This window comes from Caloenas nicobarica, chromosome 3 (genome assembly GCF_036013445.1).
Source record: "Caloenas nicobarica isolate bCalNic1 chromosome 3, bCalNic1.hap1, whole genome shotgun sequence".
Classification (NCBI taxonomy): Eukaryota; Metazoa; Chordata; class Aves; order Columbiformes; family Columbidae; genus Caloenas; species Caloenas nicobarica.
In genome coordinates, this window is record NC_088247.1 from 77,347,979 (window position 1) to 77,369,330 (window position 21,352).

Genomic DNA, 21,352 nt, shown 5'->3' on the forward strand with positions numbered 1-21,352 from the left:
GTTTTTAAATTTTGCAACAAAGTAATTAAACCTCACCAGCATTGTTACTAATAACAGTATAACAGTCACTCTTGCATATTAAATTCCTCTAGAACATCCTGCGAATTAATATAAAATTGAACAATTTACAGATCTCAGTTTATACAAGTAATCACCAGACCGTGCCTCATCTTGTCTGTTTTGTTTGTTGTTTTTCTTAATGCCAGCTACCACAATTTCCATTTAAAAAACCAAACAAAAAAAACACACACAAAAAAACATGCACAAAAACAAACACATATTGACAGGCATTAATATGGCAGATGATCTGGCTATGAAGTTATCCAAGAAGAATCTACTTTTCAAGATTCAGTCCAGGCTTCAAAGACATTACATTTTAATTTACTGTCTCATTACATAAATAAAAATACAGTCAGTTATAATCAAACTACTTGAGGATCAGGCTTTTTAGAAGTACAAGATCAGGTTATTCTCAAAAAACAGTATTTCATGTAGGCAGAGAACTAGATGACTCTCCAGTATGACACAACTGCAACCTTCTCTACACTCAGAACTGATTCAGAGATTAATCCCTCTTTAACAAGGACTGTGGTATTATGTGACTGGTTGTGGCACTGACACAGAAATGTAGATTAATTAGCATCCAGCCCCAAGAATGAAATTTCAGGACTTTTGCCATCTTCTAGTGTAAAGCAATGGTATATTTACCAAATGTCTTTAAACTATCAGTTCTTACCTCTGTCTATTTACAACCAAATGTATGCTACCTACAGCAAACTTATATCATCTTTAACTAAAAATCGAAGCTCAAGTTCTAATGCAATACAGATATTCTCATTTTAACATGGATGTGTATCAGAATCTCCTGCAAGCACGATGTGCTGAACACAGTATGCTGTTGGCATTAAAAAGATACAAAGCAAAATCTGTCTTTTGGGGTCACTGTTTACTACAGATGAGAGGAGTCCATATTCATTGTTTTCATAACTACACATACACAGTTTTTGAGCTACTTTCAATTAAGCTCAGTAAGTATCAGATTGCAGAGATGCCACTCCATTCAAGTTTAGCTTTTAGAGAAAAAGTCAGAGTGGTTCCAAAGAATATTTATCGATATGGTGATAGGCGCTTTATATATATATAAATAAATATATATATATAAACTGAACTAAGCTGACATACATAGAGGGAATATGACTCAAGCAGCTGTTCACAAAAGTCAGAGGTTGCTCAGACATTTCAAGGTTTGTCTTTGTCTCTCAACCTGCACAGCATGGAAACTAAGGTAGGTGTCCCTTACAGCTTTCTATCCATAGGCCATGCCCCAACTATGGTGCATTAACTCCCACTAGAATATTCTGGTATTGAAAGAACACTTTCTACCATTAAACAAAATACTTGTATGTTGTTTAACCAGACAAATACCACCAACTTGATTAAAAATCTCTATAATGTCAGGATCATCCAAGGACCTCATCTACAAGAGCAACTTGGACCTAAGGTATGATTTAGTTATCAGATGGTAGTTGAGGTTGTAAGGCAAAAATATCAAGGTTGGGGAGGAGTTGATTTTGGGTTTGTTGGTTTTCAAGAAACTTCCAACATCCAAGTCAAGTCAGAGGAAGAAAAAAGTGCCCATACTTTCGGATTACTGGTTTAAGAGCGAGCCAGTTAATACTAAATAACTATTTTTACATCTGAATTATCATCCTAAAGAAGTTAAAACATGCACACACAGAAGCCAGACCTAGACAGTTAAACACAGACAGACTGCAAAAGATTTAATAGACACTTGGTGAAGCAGCCTCGAGGGAAAACTATAGGAAAATAACTAGACAGAGAACTACCAATTTTCCAATTCCAGTTACTGAAAGAACTCTAAAAAGGAAACTTTGCAGCTGCTGTTGGTAGTCCACAGACTGCCAAGAGTTCTTCTTAGCCTTTCAAGTTCTTTCTTCAAAGTATTTCCAGAAACTTACTTTGAAACAAGATTACATGTCAGGCAGCTACCATACTACAAATAACCCAATCCAGAGGTATTTACAGAAATTACACCAAACCTTGCTTGCAACAAAACTATACAAAATGCAAGAGTGGTTTGTTTCAGGAAACTGGAAGAAACAAAGATCACAAGAACATCTACCTGTATAACCCTCTCCCTTAGCATTTCTCAAAGCTTTTGTAACCTCGTTGGTAACTAAACTATATTATCACCTGTGCTTCTAGTGTATAATATAGCTTCAATCTGGAACATAGGTTGAATATTTTCTAAAATACAGGACATGTCATGTCACTGTGTTTCCAGTCTACAAATAAAGATTCTAGTGAATTTTACAAAATATAATCCACACTTAAAATGCATTTATATAGGACTTTCAACTTTCAAACACTCCAACAGATTTCATGCTCTGCCTGCCTCAGGACTGCCCCCCATCCACTCCTCCAGGTGCCTTTCATCCCATGGAAAGAGTAGCTAAAACACAAGAGGCCATGAGGGCATCACAGACATATGGGTGATGGTGTCACAGTCACTCTTATTAAACAAGTTGTGCTCTCTATGAGCTACAACGTGCAATGGGCTGCCCGCCCTGCATGGTTACAAGTGCCAAAGGCTCAAGTTAACTGCTGGAAAATGTAAGGCTGATCAGTCTTAGTTTTGCTAAAAAGCTTTTATTTCTGACAATTTGTCAACGAAATTTTGAAGTGAGAAGCGGTGTAACAAACCTTTTCCAATAATAGGTACTGTTTCTGTTGTATGCTTCCCTGAGGTACACAAATAGAAGCATGTTTGACTTAATTCCTTCTGGGGAGTTGGCTGGCTCTGTAGTTTCCTGGCTCTGTAGTTTCCCAAGCTTCAATGACTTTGCCAGGTGGAATGAGAATCAGAAAGTGCAGCTACAGTTTTTCAAACTTATATCAAGCAAGTTTGTAACTTCAAATTCAAGCAAATGTGTGTTCACTTGTACTAAGACCTAACATGACAATAAATGAATCTTTTAAACTCAAAAGTAAATGAACTGCAGAGTTTGCTACCACAGTTACATGAGGGTGGGAGGGAAGAAAGAAAACAAACAAACAAAAAAATCAGTGAACTGGCTAAGAACCTGGAACCAGCGTTATGCTGCAGTGCTAAACTTGGTTTTGACAAGAAGCGCTTATTTTACAGACTGCTCTGAGACTGAGGGGCTGAGTAGAAACAAGGAAAAGGTGAAACCCAGTAAAGCTGCTTCTTTTTGTCCCAAGTATTTCCCAACTCTGAAGTCTCAGGGAAGGCAATCAACAAAAATAGTGTAATTCACTGCTATTATTTTTAATAATAAGCTCATTGATTTCAAATAGGAAGCAGATTTTTTTTTTGCTCTGTAATAAGTAGCTGTATTTAAAAAATAGTGGTAGTTTGGTACTTTTTACTCCATTCCAGTTTCTATCCAAGTAGAGTTTGATATAAATAATTTAAAATGTATCATTTACCATTTCCAAAGACTTTAAAACCAGCAAATGAAACACTAGTCCAGAAAACAGAGCATAAATTCAAGAAGAAAGGAGACTGCTTCATAAGGCTAAATTTACTGAAAAGCAGTGACATTCCACAGAATGTAAGAACAAGTGAACTTGGCTTCAGGAGCCAGGAAGGAGGCTAAGCCTGGCTCCAGCTCCAGCAGAAGGCCCTGTTAACCATGTGCAATATGATTCAGACCTTCTAGGGAAAAGTCAGATAATAGTAAGAGCAGCTTGAAGTGAGATAAGAGAGGGAAAAAAAAGCATAACAGGTATCTGCTTGCAACCAAGTGGCAGGCAACAAAGAATAGGAATAGATGGATACAAAATCTCCTAAATAGCTTGCATTCCCTCTTACTGACTCGGTACAGCTGAAAAGCAGTAGGATACTTGATATCAACATGATTATTTTGACGAACAGGTATCAGGAGATTCTAAATCTTCATTAAACAACAAAGAGAGCTGTTTGACTAACTGCTAAAACTTCTGTCATCACAGAAAACTGGTTATGCAGTTCTGCTTTATTTACCCATGCAGACAATTCAGGGTTGGTCTTTAACTATTATACAAGAGCTAACATCACTCTTTTCACAAAACAAGACAGACTTTTGCAGCATGTAAAAAAGTCACCCAGTGACAAAGGATAGATACACTCTGATGTACAGAAGGTAAAAAAAACCCACCACACACACAAACAGTTTTATCTTTATACAAAGCCATTTTAAAGATAGAGATAATAAACAATTACTTAACTCTGAGAAGTTCTGAAAGATATTACACTGCATAATGCTGAAACCTAAAATACAGGTCTCTTCACCTCAGTGGAAAAGCAAGAAAGTTTTGAAACAAAGCCCTCCTAAAATTTGATCACTCTGCTTTAAAACAATGCAAAGAATCTGCAGAAATATGAATTCCAAGCTTCATTGCTATAAGGATTCAAGTTTGCTTACACAAATTGAAAACAATCAAACCAGTGGTTTAAGAGTGCATAATTCCATATGTGTAGCCTTTGATATTTGATTTGAGACTCTCATACTACTTTGCAGTAACGATTCTCCTGCCTGCTAAAAATAAAGCCATAAGAGATTCCTGATCAACAGATGAAATGAAAAAAGCCCTGACCTGCTCTACTTTACACTTAATTTTACTTCTAGCTTCAACTCTTCCAGCTTCTGATATCTCTCCCTTTCAACCTGTGACACTTCCCACTTCTTTTGATACTCAAATGGCTACTTAGGGCCACTGGGAAAGGAAGGTCTTAGAGGAACTGTACAGGATTTGGCCCAGAATACATAAACATTCAAAAAGGGGAAATTTGAATAGTAGCTGGACAGTGCGAAGTTGGCTGACCTATAATCGCAGTAACAATATTTGCAGAGGCTTCTGTTAAGGGGAAAAAAAAAAACCCACACTTGAGAATATCTGCCAGAAACTAAGTTAAATAAGCCAGACTCTTCAACTTCTTAGGATTTCTTTCCCAATTCATACACAAAGGTTTTGCCAAAAAAGCACGCATATATAGCCAGAGTCTTGGTTCCCCTCTCCAGAAAGCAGTTAAAACAAGGTAGGCCAAAGGCTACAGGAAAAAAGCCATGAATGTCAAACAGCTTATACTGCACAAGGAGTCTAGGACTGTAAAACAAAAATCATACCTCACACGTTACTGAGGATGGAAGTTTCCAGCTGCTTAAAGGAAAGTTTACCTTGGTTAGCTCTTTCTTCAAGACCTCATAGTATTTCGAATGTTTGGCTAAGACAAATTTGTAAGCCAAATATTAGGATTAATAGAAGAAGAATAAAACATGTTGTGAAGCTATCTGATCAGAAGTTGTCCTTCTATGGTAAACTTTTTCAATACAGTGTAAAATATTCAAATCCATTTTACTATTTCTGTATTCCATGGTACCTCAGTTCCAGCTATATATTAAATCTCATTGATGTGAAATAGTTCAAAGTAAGTTGATGGAAGCAGTCACATGAAATGATTCCATAACACTTGATCTCCTAGCTCATCCTCAAGGCATTAGACCATTTCCCTCAAATAAAACAGAAGTCATGTTGCTCTGTTATTTGCCAGCATGTGACAAATACTGAGCAAGTATGAGGAAAAATAAGGTATACCATCCCTCCACTCAGGAGAGTCTGCCACCTCAAAAGCTAGACAAGACTAAGAAAGTATGAACCTTGGCTGAATCTTCAGTCAGCAGCAGAGTCTGGAGGAGACTTGTCTGTTGCCTGCAAGCACCATTCACTGAGAGCAATGCACCAACTTTTGTACCAAAGGCTTTTATAGCACCTCAAACCTACTGCAGGACAAAACAAACGTACTAGCAAAGAGTCACTTTCTCTGTGGTTTTAAACCCAAAGAAGCGGTGAAGCAGTTAAAATTTAAGGAAGTTGAAGCTTTAAGTATAGAGAAGTACACATTGCTAAAATAATCCTAGCACTTCCAAACTACAAAGAAGTACTAGAATCAGAACAACTGCTGTGTTTTATGGCTTTCAAGGATAAACATTTCACAGCTATGGATCTTTCATAACAAACACTACTGCAATACCTGGAGGTAGCGTCTCCACACTTTGTGCTTTGTCCTCCCCATTATTGCCATGCACATCTTTCCTTTTGGGGTCGATATCATTTGGGTCCTCCTGAAAAAAAGGACATAATCTTTAAAATAGTCTCTTTAATTGCTTTAATTTTATGTTTTCAAAGCAAACAGCAATAACTAAGTTTTGTGGATTTAAAACTTGTGAAGCGGTCCAAGAGTTCTAGCTTTGGATTTCAAGAGAAAGTATAATTATTTCCTCGATTACTTGAAAAACAAAAAAGTGTACAAAAATTTAAGACGGGCTTTTGCACTTAATTTATGCATCAATTCTTATTTGGAAAATAAAATGTTTATGAAGGAAATGTATTCGCAAAGATGGAATATATATACACTTTTTTTTTAAGTCAGTAATACTCAAGTAAGCAATGCAGATACAAAGATAAACAAAACCTGGAAACCCTACTCGAGCAAGTAACAGCCTAAACAGGAAAGTTACCTGAAAAAGGGAAGTCAGGTTATCTAGCAGTTATATCCAAAGTGCAGCCTTACTATAAGAAAAAAACTTCCAAAATATCTTCAAGTTGCTTTTTCGTGTGTTCATTTTGGCATAGCTTATTCTGGGCTTCACAAGCAACTCCACCATATTTGTGATTCCAGTAATATTGATAATATCTATTTAGAGAAGGGAAAAGTTTGATCTCCCCCCCTCCTCCAATTTCCAACATTTATTCTGAATCTTTAAATCTCATTTTCCTTTCATCAACAGAAAACCACGCACACTCGTTACCACAAAAATACTAGATATGAAGCTTGAATTATCCCATTATGCATTTGGAAGAAGCAGAGAAAAGGGTAACTTTAAAAAATATATATATATAATTAGGAACTGTATGCTGATTTGCACACTACACTTAGCCAACTGATTTAAGTGCCATTGACTTCTGTAGTTCTTGCACACTTGCCAAAGGAAATTCCTTTTCCTCTTCTACATCCGCACTGAAGAAGTCCCAATCATAATACTGGCTGCTAAAGAAAACACCTTTACAACATCATGTTAGAAGATATAATACTATGCCTATACCAATCAATAAGTGCACCTATAAAAATTACCAGGCGCCAAAGCCAAGCAGTGCAGAACAGTTCTTATTTCTTGTAGGAATCAGTGAGTCTCCAGCACAGGGTGTACAAACTGGGTACCGCAAGCTATCCCTGCCATCCCGACTCCTGAGCTGCATCTGGGAATTCTTTAGGTAGAATAGTAAGTAGTTGGAACAGGCCAAACTTATGTTGAGGAACATCTCAACCACAAATGATATCATTTCAGCATGTCCTCAGGCATGTCTGAATTTTCCAATGCAAATTCAGCTTAAGTGTCTACATTAAGTAGGCACTAATATTTGGAGATATGTTGAAAAAAGGCATCAGATTTCTAAAATACTGAAATATGAAACTGAATACTGATGCTTTTCTGTTATCATTAACCATTTTCAGAGAAAGCCAGCCATATAAACACTAAATCAGTTAAGAATGAAACGCCACTGATGCACGCTTTTCATAGCATCACCCATTGAGGATACCAGAGAGAAGAAATTTGTCCAGGTTCTTACACTACATTTCACCACGTTGGTACATGCTTTGGGCCACTGAGCCTTGTGAAGGTCAGTAACTTTGCCTAAAGAAAGATTCACAAATGAAAAAAAAAAAAAAAAAGAAAAAACCCACCACACCACAAAAACACGCAAGATATTTCGAGAAAATTATCATGGCTTATTTATGCTGGTGAGGGAAATTATCTGTCACTATGCACCAAGTCCCATCAGCACATTGTAACAGAAGCTTTCTATGGTTCCGGAAAGCCGTATTTCACTAGTTACTTGGCTTTGTGCACCATTTTAAAGATAGCAACACTATGGAAACACTTAATAGGTGCAAGTATCAACTGCAGCTGGAAGAAAAATCTTTCCAATAAGTATGTCGAGTTTTGCAAAATTCCACAAAGCTCTACGCTATCCCAAATTACACAATGAGTCAAAAAATACCTACATAAGTTGAAAAGTAAACACAAAAGATATATTGAGCAACCAAAAAAAATTGCAAGGATTTCTCCTGCAACTAAGAAAAAAAAAAGAAAAGAAAAAAGTCCTTCCTCATTCTCTCCCTTCCCTTTAAGTCTTTAGGGGGAAACTCTGCCTTTCCGTTGATCCTAACTGAGGAGCACATACCATTACACAATTATTTATCAAGTTCTTGCACTTTGGGTTTCATCGTTGTGATTTAGGTTTTTTAGTAAACATAAACTACCAAAGGCAAAGTTAGATTTAGCGATCTTATAGCTAAATGCGATTTTGAATTCTTATAAATTTGAGGTTTCTAGGAAACAACTTGGCTCCAGCCTTCAGACATGCTGAGGGGATCCAAGCTGCCAGGGTGCAAGTTCCCATCACAGATTGCTGGAAGTTCAACTTGCCTCCTGGGACTCCCTATAGAACAGCACAGTGATGGCAGAGTATCGATATTAACCTTGAACCTTTGTGTTCTAGATTAGGGCTTTGTGGTATTTTTCTTCTCCAAAAGAAGCCTATTTTAATTATTATAGACTACTTGGCTAAAACTGATGTTCTGTTGTGTGCACTAACTTTTCACCCAATAAAGCATCTGGAAAGTACATGTGGGAAACCCATGTCTTTTAAGGGCAAAGAAAACATTATATCCTTCAGTGAGAATTTGAGTTCACAAAAGGAGAACCAAGCATACATTAAAGCCAAAGACATAAATACAACCAGTTTCTTTACATCTCTAGCTGTAAATTGATTCAGCATTTTAATTTTGTGCAATACATGAATGAATCATACGGTCAAATGACATTCCTATGTTGTCATCATCACAGGAGAGAGTTGCTTTTTCGACTTGCTTGGAGTGAAACAAAATCCCAACTTCTAATGTGATCTTAAAAAGCCACTTGCACTGGATGAGTAATCTTGGTAGAAGATAATGATGCTTGTACCAACAGAAATAATTCACACAAAAAAGCTAAGCTTAAGGCAAGACTGAAAGCAACTGAAACAGTTCAAAAGGAGGCATGGCTCTTTAATCATGAGAGCACAAAAGGGAAATTTAATAAATAAAAATTAAAAAGAAAAGGCTAATGCCTTTTTCTATATTAAAATACTATAAGTACTTAATACTTTAAAAATACTATTTTCCTGACATACTATAAAAGCTGACAATATCAGGCTACAACCTAAATATGTAAATGCTGTAAATACACCTGGACAATCATATTGAGCTTATTAAAATGGTAGCTGGCCAACTAGCAGAGATACTAATGAAACAATAGATGTACATGGAACACCACACCACTAGAGTAATATATTTGTGGTCATTATTCCTGCAGTTTTCTCAGGCCAGGACACATATGGCAACATCAAATAAGTACATGTCAGCTATAATGCACACGTTGCAGGGATTTGGCATACATTCCTTTTATACATCATGTCACTGTTTCTCATTAATTCCCAATTCAATACCAGATGACATACAAACAAAATTGCAACGTTTCAACTCCATTCAGTGGGAAATCTTACAACAGTATTATAGTAATCTGTATCAAGTAAACCTAAACTAAATGTAATTTTTAAATTCAGTTATCTAAATAGCTTTGCTACTTGAAGAGCTCAGAAGTTAAGGTGATGCACATTTATTTACCAGTTCGTTAAAAACATTCCTTACAAGCCATAACCACAATTCATTATGGTTAAATTGAAAAATGTAGGGGTTTTTTTAGACTGATTAATCACTGAAAAGCAGCAACTTTTTCTTTAAGGATATGGTAAACTCTGTGTCCCAGAAAGCCTACATCAGCCTACAAATCTTGCTATTACCACTTTTCTTTTCCTGCTCAACCCACCCACTCCATTAAGATTATGCTGTAGATTGATTTTAAGATATGACAAAGACGCCATATGAAACTCCGGGTTGAAGAGCTAGTCTCAAAAAAATTTGTTTTATGAAATGATTAGTTGCATATTTGCAGCTGCTCTGACTGGGGTGCGGAAAGGGAGGATGAGGTAGTACAAATGCAAAGCAAGATTCAAACACATTTTATAGCATTTCCACACATCTACAACAAGATACAATCATATTAACCAATAAATTTAAGATCAGTGCCATTTGAGTTTAGAAAGCTGTAATTATATGCAGATGTGCATTAATGGATAATTTCACTACCATTATTTAGATCTTCTCAACTACTTACCCTTCTGGTTTCTATATATTTGTTTGCATTGAATACGATGCTCCTTACAAGCATTGCAAAGAAATTAAGGTTTTGTCAACTGGTATTTCACTTGGCCCCAAAAAAATATATTAAATTAATCCAAGTCCCTAGGTATTGCTCCTGTATAAAACACACATAAATCACTACTGTTTTTCCTATTTCTTTCTTTCATTCCTTTTTTTTTTTTCCTTTTAAAGTTTTGTGTATCATGGATTTGACATTTAACTGCTATGTATTAGATCCCACTATAGTAGAGATTTCTATCCTACGCCGGCTTCCTATCAACAACAGAACAACTTACCAACATGTAACATCATCAGATATATTAAGACATCACACGCCTTACAAGTGGCGAGTCAACACAGACTTCAGCAAAGCTCTTGAGGTTGAAAACATCTGAAGTGGGAGGTGAGTGTGCCTTCCGTACCAGCCGCGCCTCTCACAGACAACCCAGATGCTGAACAACACGCAACATCTGGGCACAGGAGGTGGTTGGGAACTGTGACTACACCACGTGCTACCTGGATGGCTGCTCACCAGCTCTTCCATGGAAATGGCAGCAAGCCAGGTAAAAATATCTCACAGGCTAAAGCACAGGGCTACCCAAGGGCTAAAGTCATCCAGCCATCCTAGACACATGTCAAACCAACCGCTTTGCTCATCATCATGTACCAGCATAACTTTTGAAAATAGTTCGCACAGAATACAAAGCGGGGAATTACACTACTTGCCCTGGTAGCACTCACTTAGAACAACTGACAAATGTGGCTTCATGGGACAAAATACACACTAAGGTTTAATATCTGTTTTGGTACTTACTTTCAAGATGTTGGCCAAGGGCCAACTGCAGACAGATTTTCTTCTACTCATGATTTTCTAAGAGGAAACTGAATACTGGCAGCATCTTCAAAGAGCATAATTTGATCCAGCTGGCCTAATACAAGACTTCACTGCATCATGCAGCACAGACCAAACCAGTTGATGATTTTGGAAGAGGTGCTCTCGCTGCAGACAACACCCCTCTCAGCACTTCATATATTTCTGATCATGTACTTGGGGCCAGATACACAGGAGCACTTTGATGTCATGTAGAGCAGCACTTGACACTGCCAGTTTAATGCCTGCTACAATTCAGATGCCTAAACCAAGAACGAAGGCTCCTTACAGAGCTCAGTTACCTAAGAAAAGGACTCAGAGCTGAGCAGAGTCAAGCAGCTGCCTAAGACACAGGCGCAGTCCCTGCCCAATCTTTTTTGCTACTGCTGGCACTTAATATCTTCCTCCTCCCGCCCCCCTTCCCCCCTAATTCAGCTTACAATCTTTTAATTAGACATCACATTAGATGCTTATCTAATAGCTAAGCAGGCTCTGAAGTGCCAGTTCCTCCTAAGCCAGGAGAACCTCCAGCAGAGGACAGAGTCCAGCACGGTGGTTTGCTTTCTGACCTGATGCTCGCTGCCTTCCAAGAGGTCTTCAGAAACGAGACTCCAAGTCTCTCTTGCTGCAGCAAATGAATCCAGCTTTCCTACGTGCCAGACAAGCCCTCTAGCAATTTAATGTAATTATATTACGGGTCACCCACATCTTCCCTCATCAGCAAAAATATTTTGTATGAACCCGAGATAAAGTGTAATCTGAAAATGCCTGGAATGCTATCTTCATACAGGTAATATCCCATAAACAAATGCTGACTTCCTTTGATTGCCAACTTGCTTAGCATTAGTAAAACAGACATTTCCAAGTACACTAAGAGGCAAAGCATGAAACACACAAACCACTGAAAACACATATTTTATGATATTTGATTACCACTGTTAGATGTAATGTCTGAAATTATTACAGCAAAGATGATTTAATTTTCATTCTTATTCCTTTACTCAGTTTAAGTAAACTGATGCCAAAGGTACATTCCTTTCATATGTTTGAATATTCAAAACAAAAACAGAAGCTTCCAGCAGTGGGTAACAAACACACACACACATCCCTCATGCATAAAAGAAGGTAATTTTAAAATCTAAAAAAAAAAAAAAAAAAAAAGGAAAAAGTAATAGAGATTATAGTTTGATGGCTCCATATATAGGAAATATGTTTAGATATATTCTCCATGAATACACTCAGAATATTTCGAAAATGTCAACTACTGTAAGCTGTAGTCTCCAGACAAAATTAAATTACTTAGTGCCCTACTTGCTCTGTAAATTTTACCTTTACTTAGGGGAAAGCACATATTTTAGAGCTTACAGGCGCTATTTGAAGTACCGAAACAACTATAAAACCTGACATTTTATAAATCCAGAATGGACTAGACAAAAATAATGCTTTATCTGAAATTTCTGTTATATATGTATACATATTTGCTGAGGAAGGTCTGATCCAGCTTTATAGCAGAAGACTTATTTGTACAGCAAATGGCATTAAATGAAGTTCTGGTTCAGCTTAATTTAAATTTCTGGGCACAGTAAACTTATTCAACTGGCAAGAGCCAACAGGCAACAGAAACCCCCAGGTAGGGCAGGCAGGGTTATTCAGGTAGTAAGCTTTTAAGTATAGGTTTGCATTACAGTATATTTTAGGGAACTAACCAATATTTGAAGGTAACCTAAAAGTAACAGCATGACATCCCCCAAATCTTCACATTAGTTTAATATACACTGGGTTAATTGATTATCTGTAAATGCTACGCAGTTTTACACTATTTCAGTATTTTACAACTAATGATAAATTCTTCTGTAAGCATCTGACATCATATAATGTGATCTTAAAGGTATTATTTAAACAAACAAAAAAACACCACCAAAAACCATACACAGCTCCATGAGAATTCAAGTATACAGCTCCAGGTGACTTCTAATAAACCATGTTCCTTTTTGCCTACAGATTTCATTCACTCTAGTAATAAGTATCTAAATGACGTGGTCAAACTTATAACCTACCAAGAAAATAGAAAACCAAACATTACTTGTCTTACAAAATTGGCAAGCTAGTATATACCATCAGAAAAAAGAAACAAAAACCCCACAAAACCCACAAACCCCCAAAACTACACAACATGCCATTTGTTTTCTTCAGCTGTACAGTTTAAAAAAATTTGTTGGAGCTGAAGCAGTCAGACTCAGAGGACAGTCAAGGCAGTGCAATAACACACAGCCCTGCACAGATAAAGTGTAGGGGGATAAGAACAGAGAGGCTACTGCTGACAACATCAGCTACTCCAAGTCCACCATGCCAAGCACAGATCTCCGCAGAGGCCACCACAGACAGAAGTAGGACCAGCACCCTCTGTGACGTGCCCAAGGACCAGCAAGCGAAACCCAGCCTCACTCTGACTCATGGAAGAGACTGTCAGGTCTCCGCAGAAACAGCAGAAGCGAGAGCAAAAATCGATGCCAGAGAGAACACTAATGCAACTCAAACTCTGCAGAGGAAACATTGAAAGGCTTTGCTGTTTTTTTCTAAGACTATTCAATCCTCATGATTCATGAAGCTGCATAAATGTACAAGGGCGGATGGCAGGAGTGGGGATGGAAAAAAAAAAAAAGAGGAGAAACATTTAAGGGTACTGGGACTGATGGAAGGGTAAACTCTCAAGTGTACCAGTGACCTTGAAAGCGCGGAAAAACTCTCTCTAGGGATGTCAGCAGGGAGTCAAAAACAGTAGCCAGTATTTCATGTTAAATTTAACATGTCTTAAAAAAAAATCATCACTTGTCTGTACTACCTGCCACAGACTATGGAAATAAAACGCCAGAAAATATTTGCAATGCTTATTCAAATTCAGAATAACATCTAAGTCTATTATCACTCAATTTTAGTTACCAGAAGAAAGATTGATGGAGACAAAATAAGACACTTTTTCAATAATTAATTCAGGGGCTTTTTAAAAATAATGTTTAAAACAGCCTTCTATTCTGAATTTCTCAGCGCATAGTTCCACACTTTACACAGCAAGTGCACACTCAGCAGCAACACTGTTTATGTTGCTCCTTTAGTTGCTCTAGATTGGGAAAAAAAATCCAAGAATAATTTCATCATAAATCATCATCAATCAAAAGGAGCGAGGTGACATGATCTGCTATACATGTGCCTGGGAAAAAAAAAAAAAACACCACACATACCCCACACCAAAAAAACAACCAACCAACCAACAAAAAAAAACCACCACACAAAAAACACCACCACACAAAAAAACCCCACAAACCAACTTTGACAGCAAAAAAGAATAGTCAGGAAGATGTCACAAAACTTTACCATATGCAACCTGTTAAAAACAACTTATTGGTACGTCGCTCTCCAGGGAGGTTTTGTCATCATGTCTTATATGGGTTAAAAAGTATTTTGAGGTACGTACTCAGGCAGCAGCATTAATTTTAGCGTGCCTATCGCATACCTACTGCATTTCTCACACTTTATAAGGTTTGCAAATAATATTTTAAGTTTTGTCTGATTGTTTTAACTGATCAGTTTCTGGAATGGGACAAGGCAAAAAAAGTGGCAACAGGTCCTAAAAAAGTAGGGCATGGCTTGATGCACAAACAGTATCTACCCATGGTGCTTCTTTTGAAGTCCACAGCTCGTTTGAGAATTACTGTGCATATTCATTTTCTTGCTTAAGTCTGAACATTAAAGTTGCTTAATACAAGTACAAAAACTCCAATTCAGAACCAAGAGATGCAGTGGGCACAGTCTTTCAAAAAATTAACAAGATTAGACTAAACTCCTGTTTAACAATCCCAGCTGATTTTACTTAAGAGTAGATTACAGATCCCATAGAACAACTAGTCCAGTAAGGGGAAGACACCAGAAGGATAGTATCTTAAAGTGCTGCAATGCTTTGCAAAGCAAGCATGTCACTGGTGCCGCTCACCCTGACAAGGCAGCTGCTCTCAAGTCCAGCTGCCGCTGCCGAAAGGGGCTGCTCACACTCCAGCACATCTCCAGCCTGAGCTGCCGGTCTGTCCCCACTGCTCCCCTTACAGACACTGGTGCGGTAGATCCGATTCATACAGCTGACTTGACAGGGAGCTGGGGGCAAGGATGGATGGATGGACTGATCATTCCACTTGAGCTTTTTTTTTTTTGAACTACAACATCAGCCTTTAGTTTACCTGACGTCTTTGATGCAAGGGACGCAGCAGCCAGGATAGCAGGGAAAGAAAGTGCTGTAAAGGATTACAAGTAAAGGATTACAAGTTTAGTTACAACATTAAACCACCCATCACTCAAAACCACTACATATTTTTCTGCTTGAAAGAAGGCAATTACTCCAACAAATGCTCAGGCATGATTTAATGCCATCTCTTGTTAATTCTACAATATCAGAAGTGTCTGATGAATTAGCCTGCATTTCAAAGTCCTGTCCCTAATCCTCTTTGAATTCAACTCATCACTGCTTGCTCTTAGCTCTAAGACTGACTCTCTAAAGAAGAAAAAAAAAAAGGCACAACACCAAAAGCAAAGACTGTGGTGCTTTGTTTTATTCTTTATGCACATGAGAAAGTCTCCTATTTTCTGGAAGTCCAGGAAACTGGAGTTAAATAATTGAAAGAAAAGCAAAGGATTTAATAAATAAGCAGAACCCAACTTAAAATGTGTATCCAATAACTTAAGTAAATTGAAGTATTCCAATAACCCAGGTATTTCCAGTTCTCCATCTATATACTTCTGAAGGAAGCAGTAGGCAATCCCTCAGCTGCAATACAAGAACAACCAGGGGCAGAAGGGAAGAGTGGAAGAAAAAAAAAACCAAACCACTCCCATAGCCTTTACACACATCTTGAAGCACAGAGAGAAGAAAGAAAAAGCAATCAGAATGATACCTTTTTCAGCTCAATTTTGTTTTATAGATATTTCAATCTGCAAAGGCAACTGATATCAAAAGGATACACATATCAGAAATGCAAGTATATGTAAAGGTAAAAGAGCTGTGCCAGTCACGTCTGCAGTTTATCAGTAAAGGTAACGAGGTGACTATTATAAAGAAACAACACAGAAATAGGATCCAAGAGAGCTATCTTGGATGAGGAAAAAAAAGAAAAAAAGAAAGAAAGAAAAAGAAAGAAAAAGAACAAAGAAACATGAGAGGCAGTTAACAGGTTGAGTGTTTTGCTGGATCAGATCTGCAGGATTATGATGCAATAAAGCAACACAACATTGTACTGCATTTTCTCAGCCCTAACAGAAAGTTATCACAGGCATAGAAAGAAACTGAAGATAGTCTGAGACAAGGGAATTAAAGTTGCCATGTCTTGGATCTTTTCTGTAGCACGCAAAAGCATTGCTTTGTTCTCTAAGACGACAATAGGAAAACAAAAAGTGAGATTGACTTCAAAATCTTAAATCTTTTTTAGAAGGGGAAAAGGTTAATCTTCAGATTCAGAAACTGAGACTGAAAAACAAGGGAACTATTTCCTTCCACCCCTTTCAAGGAGGTTATACACACATGGAATAAATCTCAGAAGTCTGACAAATTACTTAGTAACTCCTCTAATTAAAGAATCTTATGACGAGCTTGTATTTGACAGATGACTTCTGCCTTCAATAAGTCTGCATATTTGCCTGTCCATCCCAATACTACGATTTATGGACAAGTCTCTGCATCTCTGGGCACATGACATAGTATCACGTAGTACCACTATTTAGCATCAGTGTTTAACTGCAGATTCTTACTAAAAAAAAATCAAAATGAAACATTGTCCACAGCAAGTGTAAAGTTTAAGTACAGTCCAAAAATTGTCATAAGTGATACCTACTGATGCATTCAAACATTAAAGGCTCCATAGTACAAAGTTCACACAGATAATTGCCAATAACATCTTTCAGTTTTGCCAGACCATTGTTCATCTGAAATACTGTGGACTACCAAAGCAACACTCAGACAAATAAAACAAATGCCTATCACAAACCAGACAAAAAGTGTAAAAGGCAGACCCTTGCATGAGGAGGAAGAAATACTAATCACTACAGACATAAGGGACATCTATACTTCCTTCAAATTCTTTCTGCCAAATTTTAGCATTAAGATTCATATCTGAAGTAGGCAATGCAGATCTTTGTGTCTCTGCTCAACACAGAACAAAACTATACAACTTTATACCTTTGAAAGATACCACCCAAACTGATGCTACTACAGGAAACCAATGTCAGAGCACTCTACTTGTAAAATTTTGACCACACACAGACCCACAGCCACAAGGCAGGAAATCAGGCATTTCTCCTTGCTGCTATGCCTTCTGCTCCTGGCACACAGCGCCGCTTTTCCTCCCAGCTGCTCTGCCTTAGTTTGTCTGTACTTTCTGAGAAAGCGCATTCCTTCCAGTTGGGATCCCGTTTGTTCTGTCCTGAGCAAAGGCAGATAGTGATGAGTGGGGGGAGCAGCAGCTTTATACGGCTAAATTTTATACGAAGTGTATAAATGGAGCTCTTTAGATATGATTTAAGTCCTGTGTGCAAAACCTTCAAGATTTCCACTGTGTATCAAATATATCTTTGAGACGTGGGAGAACATGGCCTTCAGCTGTGAGACAAAGCCAACAATGCACAAACCTGTTCATAGGAAAACAAGTTTTTCAGGACTAAGGAGAAAATGTTTAGAAAGGACTGGGCAATTTACTGAAGCATCCCAGGAATTCTGCACACTTGCAAGTAGCAAGCTGGAAGGCAATTTCACACTATACCGGCACACTGGAGTTAATCTCATTCTAAAAAGAGATGGGAAACCTCCTCCTGGATGTTAAGGCCTAGCAGAAGAGGGTCAGGGCTGATGTGTGTTCAAGTTATGTCCTATTCAACTGCAGTCCTTCAGAAGAGAGGTCACCAACTGTGCACCCTTCGTGGAGATCTCACACAACCTCCACAAAGAGCCCTTATCATAGAGACTGCCCTAAGCCAGAACTAAAGGCTGATCCGAGCATGACGGCTACACCAGGTGCAGCACAGAATGCTTTTGTGCTGCTCTCAAACCTACCAATAAGGAAAAGTCTTGGGATTTAACAACTCAGGAAAGATGACTCAGATTCCACTTTAAGGCTGCCTAACACATCGACTATTAAACTTTGAGAAGCTGAAATTTAAACCCTTCTGCAGGATTTTATCAGCTACCATTTTCTAAATCTCATTAGCTCAAACAAGGGTTTTACTACCAACTTAGAAGTGGTATATTAGCCTCAACTTTGGAAAATACAAAAGATGAGGTGAATGTCATCATTTGTTTTGGAAGTCATGAATGGTATATAAAAGAGCAAAACTTCACTCCTTTCATCTACTGTTTCCACAACATGTACTACATCACTATTTACAACAGTGATCTCTCTGCCTCATCTCACTAGATATTCCTATACACTGACATTTACACCAGAAGTAATCCCAAAGTAAGTGAGAAAATTAGAAAAGTATTTGCAGAGAAAGACTCCTTAAATTCAGGTGTATGCTTACACATATACTTATTAATATATATGCACACACAAAAATATGTGCACACATACATACACACAAAGAGAAGTACCCTTTCACATTAATGGCCAGAAGTTGACTCAAATCGCAGATTCACTTTGTGGTAGAAAAATGGGAGCAGGCACATGGTGGGAGACCAAGCGCACTTACAAAAGTGCAACAGAAATCCTAATAAGTAATTCAAGCTACCAGTAGAAGACAGAAGAAAAAAAAAATTGTTCTCTAGCAAGTGAAAGAAGAGTTAAAATCCTGACCACAGCACAAGAGCAAACAACAAAATTAAGAGATACATTATCCCAAAGAGGAGACCTAAAGAGAAGCAACAAGATTTTACAAAAAACAAGGAGAAAAAAAAATAATAGTAATATCAGCTGTCTTGAACCCAAGCCACAGCAGTCTTCTCAAATTTAGCCAGTGGAATAAAAGCATGTGTTCAGCTTTCTGAAAAATACATTGTCATGGGGATTAGAAAAGTTCTTGATGAGAGAGTAAAGACTACATGATACTCATGAAAGACAGTGTATGCCTATACAACAAAAGGCAGCTCCAAATCACAAATTAGCTCCAGTAAGAATATAGTTACCAGTCTGATGCTTGTACTGAACAGCAGTCTTCATATTGAGAAAGATCACTGCACCACTGTGAACATTTTAATTACTCTACATGAACATACTGACTCATTCATATGTTGGTGGTCAATCAAGCAAGATACAGTCAGGTAACACAGTAAGTATCTAACACTACAAATAATTAAAAAAATAGTACAGCTCTCATGACCATAAAGAGTTTGTTTCATTAATAGGATACTACTTCTTATTTCTCATTATTTTTTATTTCATTAACAGTCAAAACAGTAGCAGAACTGACAGAATGATATAGCTGGTGTTGCGGGAAAGGAGTGAGGATTATTTTAGTATTGTCTACTCCACAAAATACTCAGGAAAAGATATATATGATTTGAGACAGTGACATTTTATTTCCTTGCATCAGTCTGAACATATGGTTTTATTTATGCCTTCACATACACTGCAGATGTGGTCATCCGTTTTGCACAGCAGTAACACCACTTCACACCTTAAATCTGATGCATCTACTCTTTTCCACTTGTTATCTGACTAGAACATGATCTCTATGGGATAGCAACCTTCTTTCGGGCTAGAAAGGCAATCGCGGTCTTTAAATCAGTCTCATACTCCATTATGAAGCACCACTGTGTTGACTAAATTTATCAGACATCATCACACACACAAAAATAATTTTCAACACTGGACTGTGCAGATCGCTATGGCTGTATTTTCCACTTTAACTGATTGTAGAGACTGTTTAATCTCCCTTTACACAGAATCTCATTTTACATAGAACTTCAAGCAGGCTTAGCCTTACAAACACATAGAACAGTTGTCCAGCCCCAACAGTTCAGAAAACAGAGGGATGAAGGGAACAAGAAGTAAGGTAAGATACTACTCATCAAGACAGTTGCATCACTGGCTTTTTAAACTACTTCCTTCATCATTTTTCTTTCGCATCATTGTAATTTCTCATCACAAGGAGGCATTTGAAGTGTCAATTTCATCGGCCAGTTCTTTCACTTCGAGGTTGAATGATAATATTTCTGAGAGCAACAGGTTATAGCTGCAGCCATCCAGTATCTCAAGCTTGAAAGCTAGATCCTCTAAGGCAAACAAACAAACAAAAAAAGCAACCTACCACACTCAAATCAAAACAACTTTTCTAGATATTTCTTAAGACCTAGAACAGTTTGTTTCACCTAAAAGACTTAGAGGAGAGAATATAAAACAAGTTGTTCAAACTTGGAGGGATCCAAATGACATGAGTCAGAAGTTCTCAGAGACTGTCTTAACTTCCTAATGACTTGTTTTGAATAGCATGGATAAATAAACCAAGTATAGTCAACTGGCTTCAATTTTTAGACCAGTCATGCTATCCAAAAGCTAGAGAGCAAACATATTTTAAAAACCCCATACACTGCTCTACTTTCTTACCTCATTCTGTTTGTATTTTGGAAAAAAAGCAGCAAAATATTGAGCCACAGCACACAAGTGAAACTGAGCTTCAGAGAGGTAGTACTTAGCACAGCCATACTTCTCACTTACACAGACTAATAATTCAAAAGCTATTCCTAGACTGAGTAAATATGATTTGTCAAAATTCCTTAAATTCTGATTCATGTAGCCAGATTAATATATAGTTGAGTTGCAGCCTAAATTCAGCTTTACCATCATTTTAATTTAAAACTTCAGTAAGGCTAGAACAGATAACAGAACTATGCAAGTAGCAGCATTTATAAGATAAAGCCATGAGAAACTAGGCTTTGTAATCTTAACCCACAAGGAGCTACAAATATTTCAATTCACAATACAGCTTTTCCTTCAGCGAAGTCAATCTGATCAGCCCTTCTCTACTACATTGTCTAGCTTCAAAGAACTTGACACAAGACGAAATAGTGAATTTTATTTTGAATTGAACAACAGATTCAAAAGCTGGAGGAAGAAGGAGGAAGGAAAGAACAGGACAGCTCATCAAAAGAGTTTTTCAGGTCAGGAAGAAGGCTAAAATAACAT

At 37.5% G+C, this 21,352-nt stretch overlaps 1 protein-coding gene across 1 annotated transcript in view; it reads right to left on the reverse strand.

Annotated features, from left to right (window-relative positions):
• Positions 1–21,352, reverse strand: part of GALNT2 (polypeptide N-acetylgalactosaminyltransferase 2) — a 92,150-nt gene that overhangs the window by 35,903 nt on the left and 34,895 nt on the right. Inside the window, exon 2 of the mRNA XM_065631163.1 lies at positions 6,056–6,146. Coding sequence (XP_065487235.1) covers positions 6,056–6,146 — 91 coding nt within the window. The remainder of the gene's footprint in view (positions 1–6,055; positions 6,147–21,352) is intronic.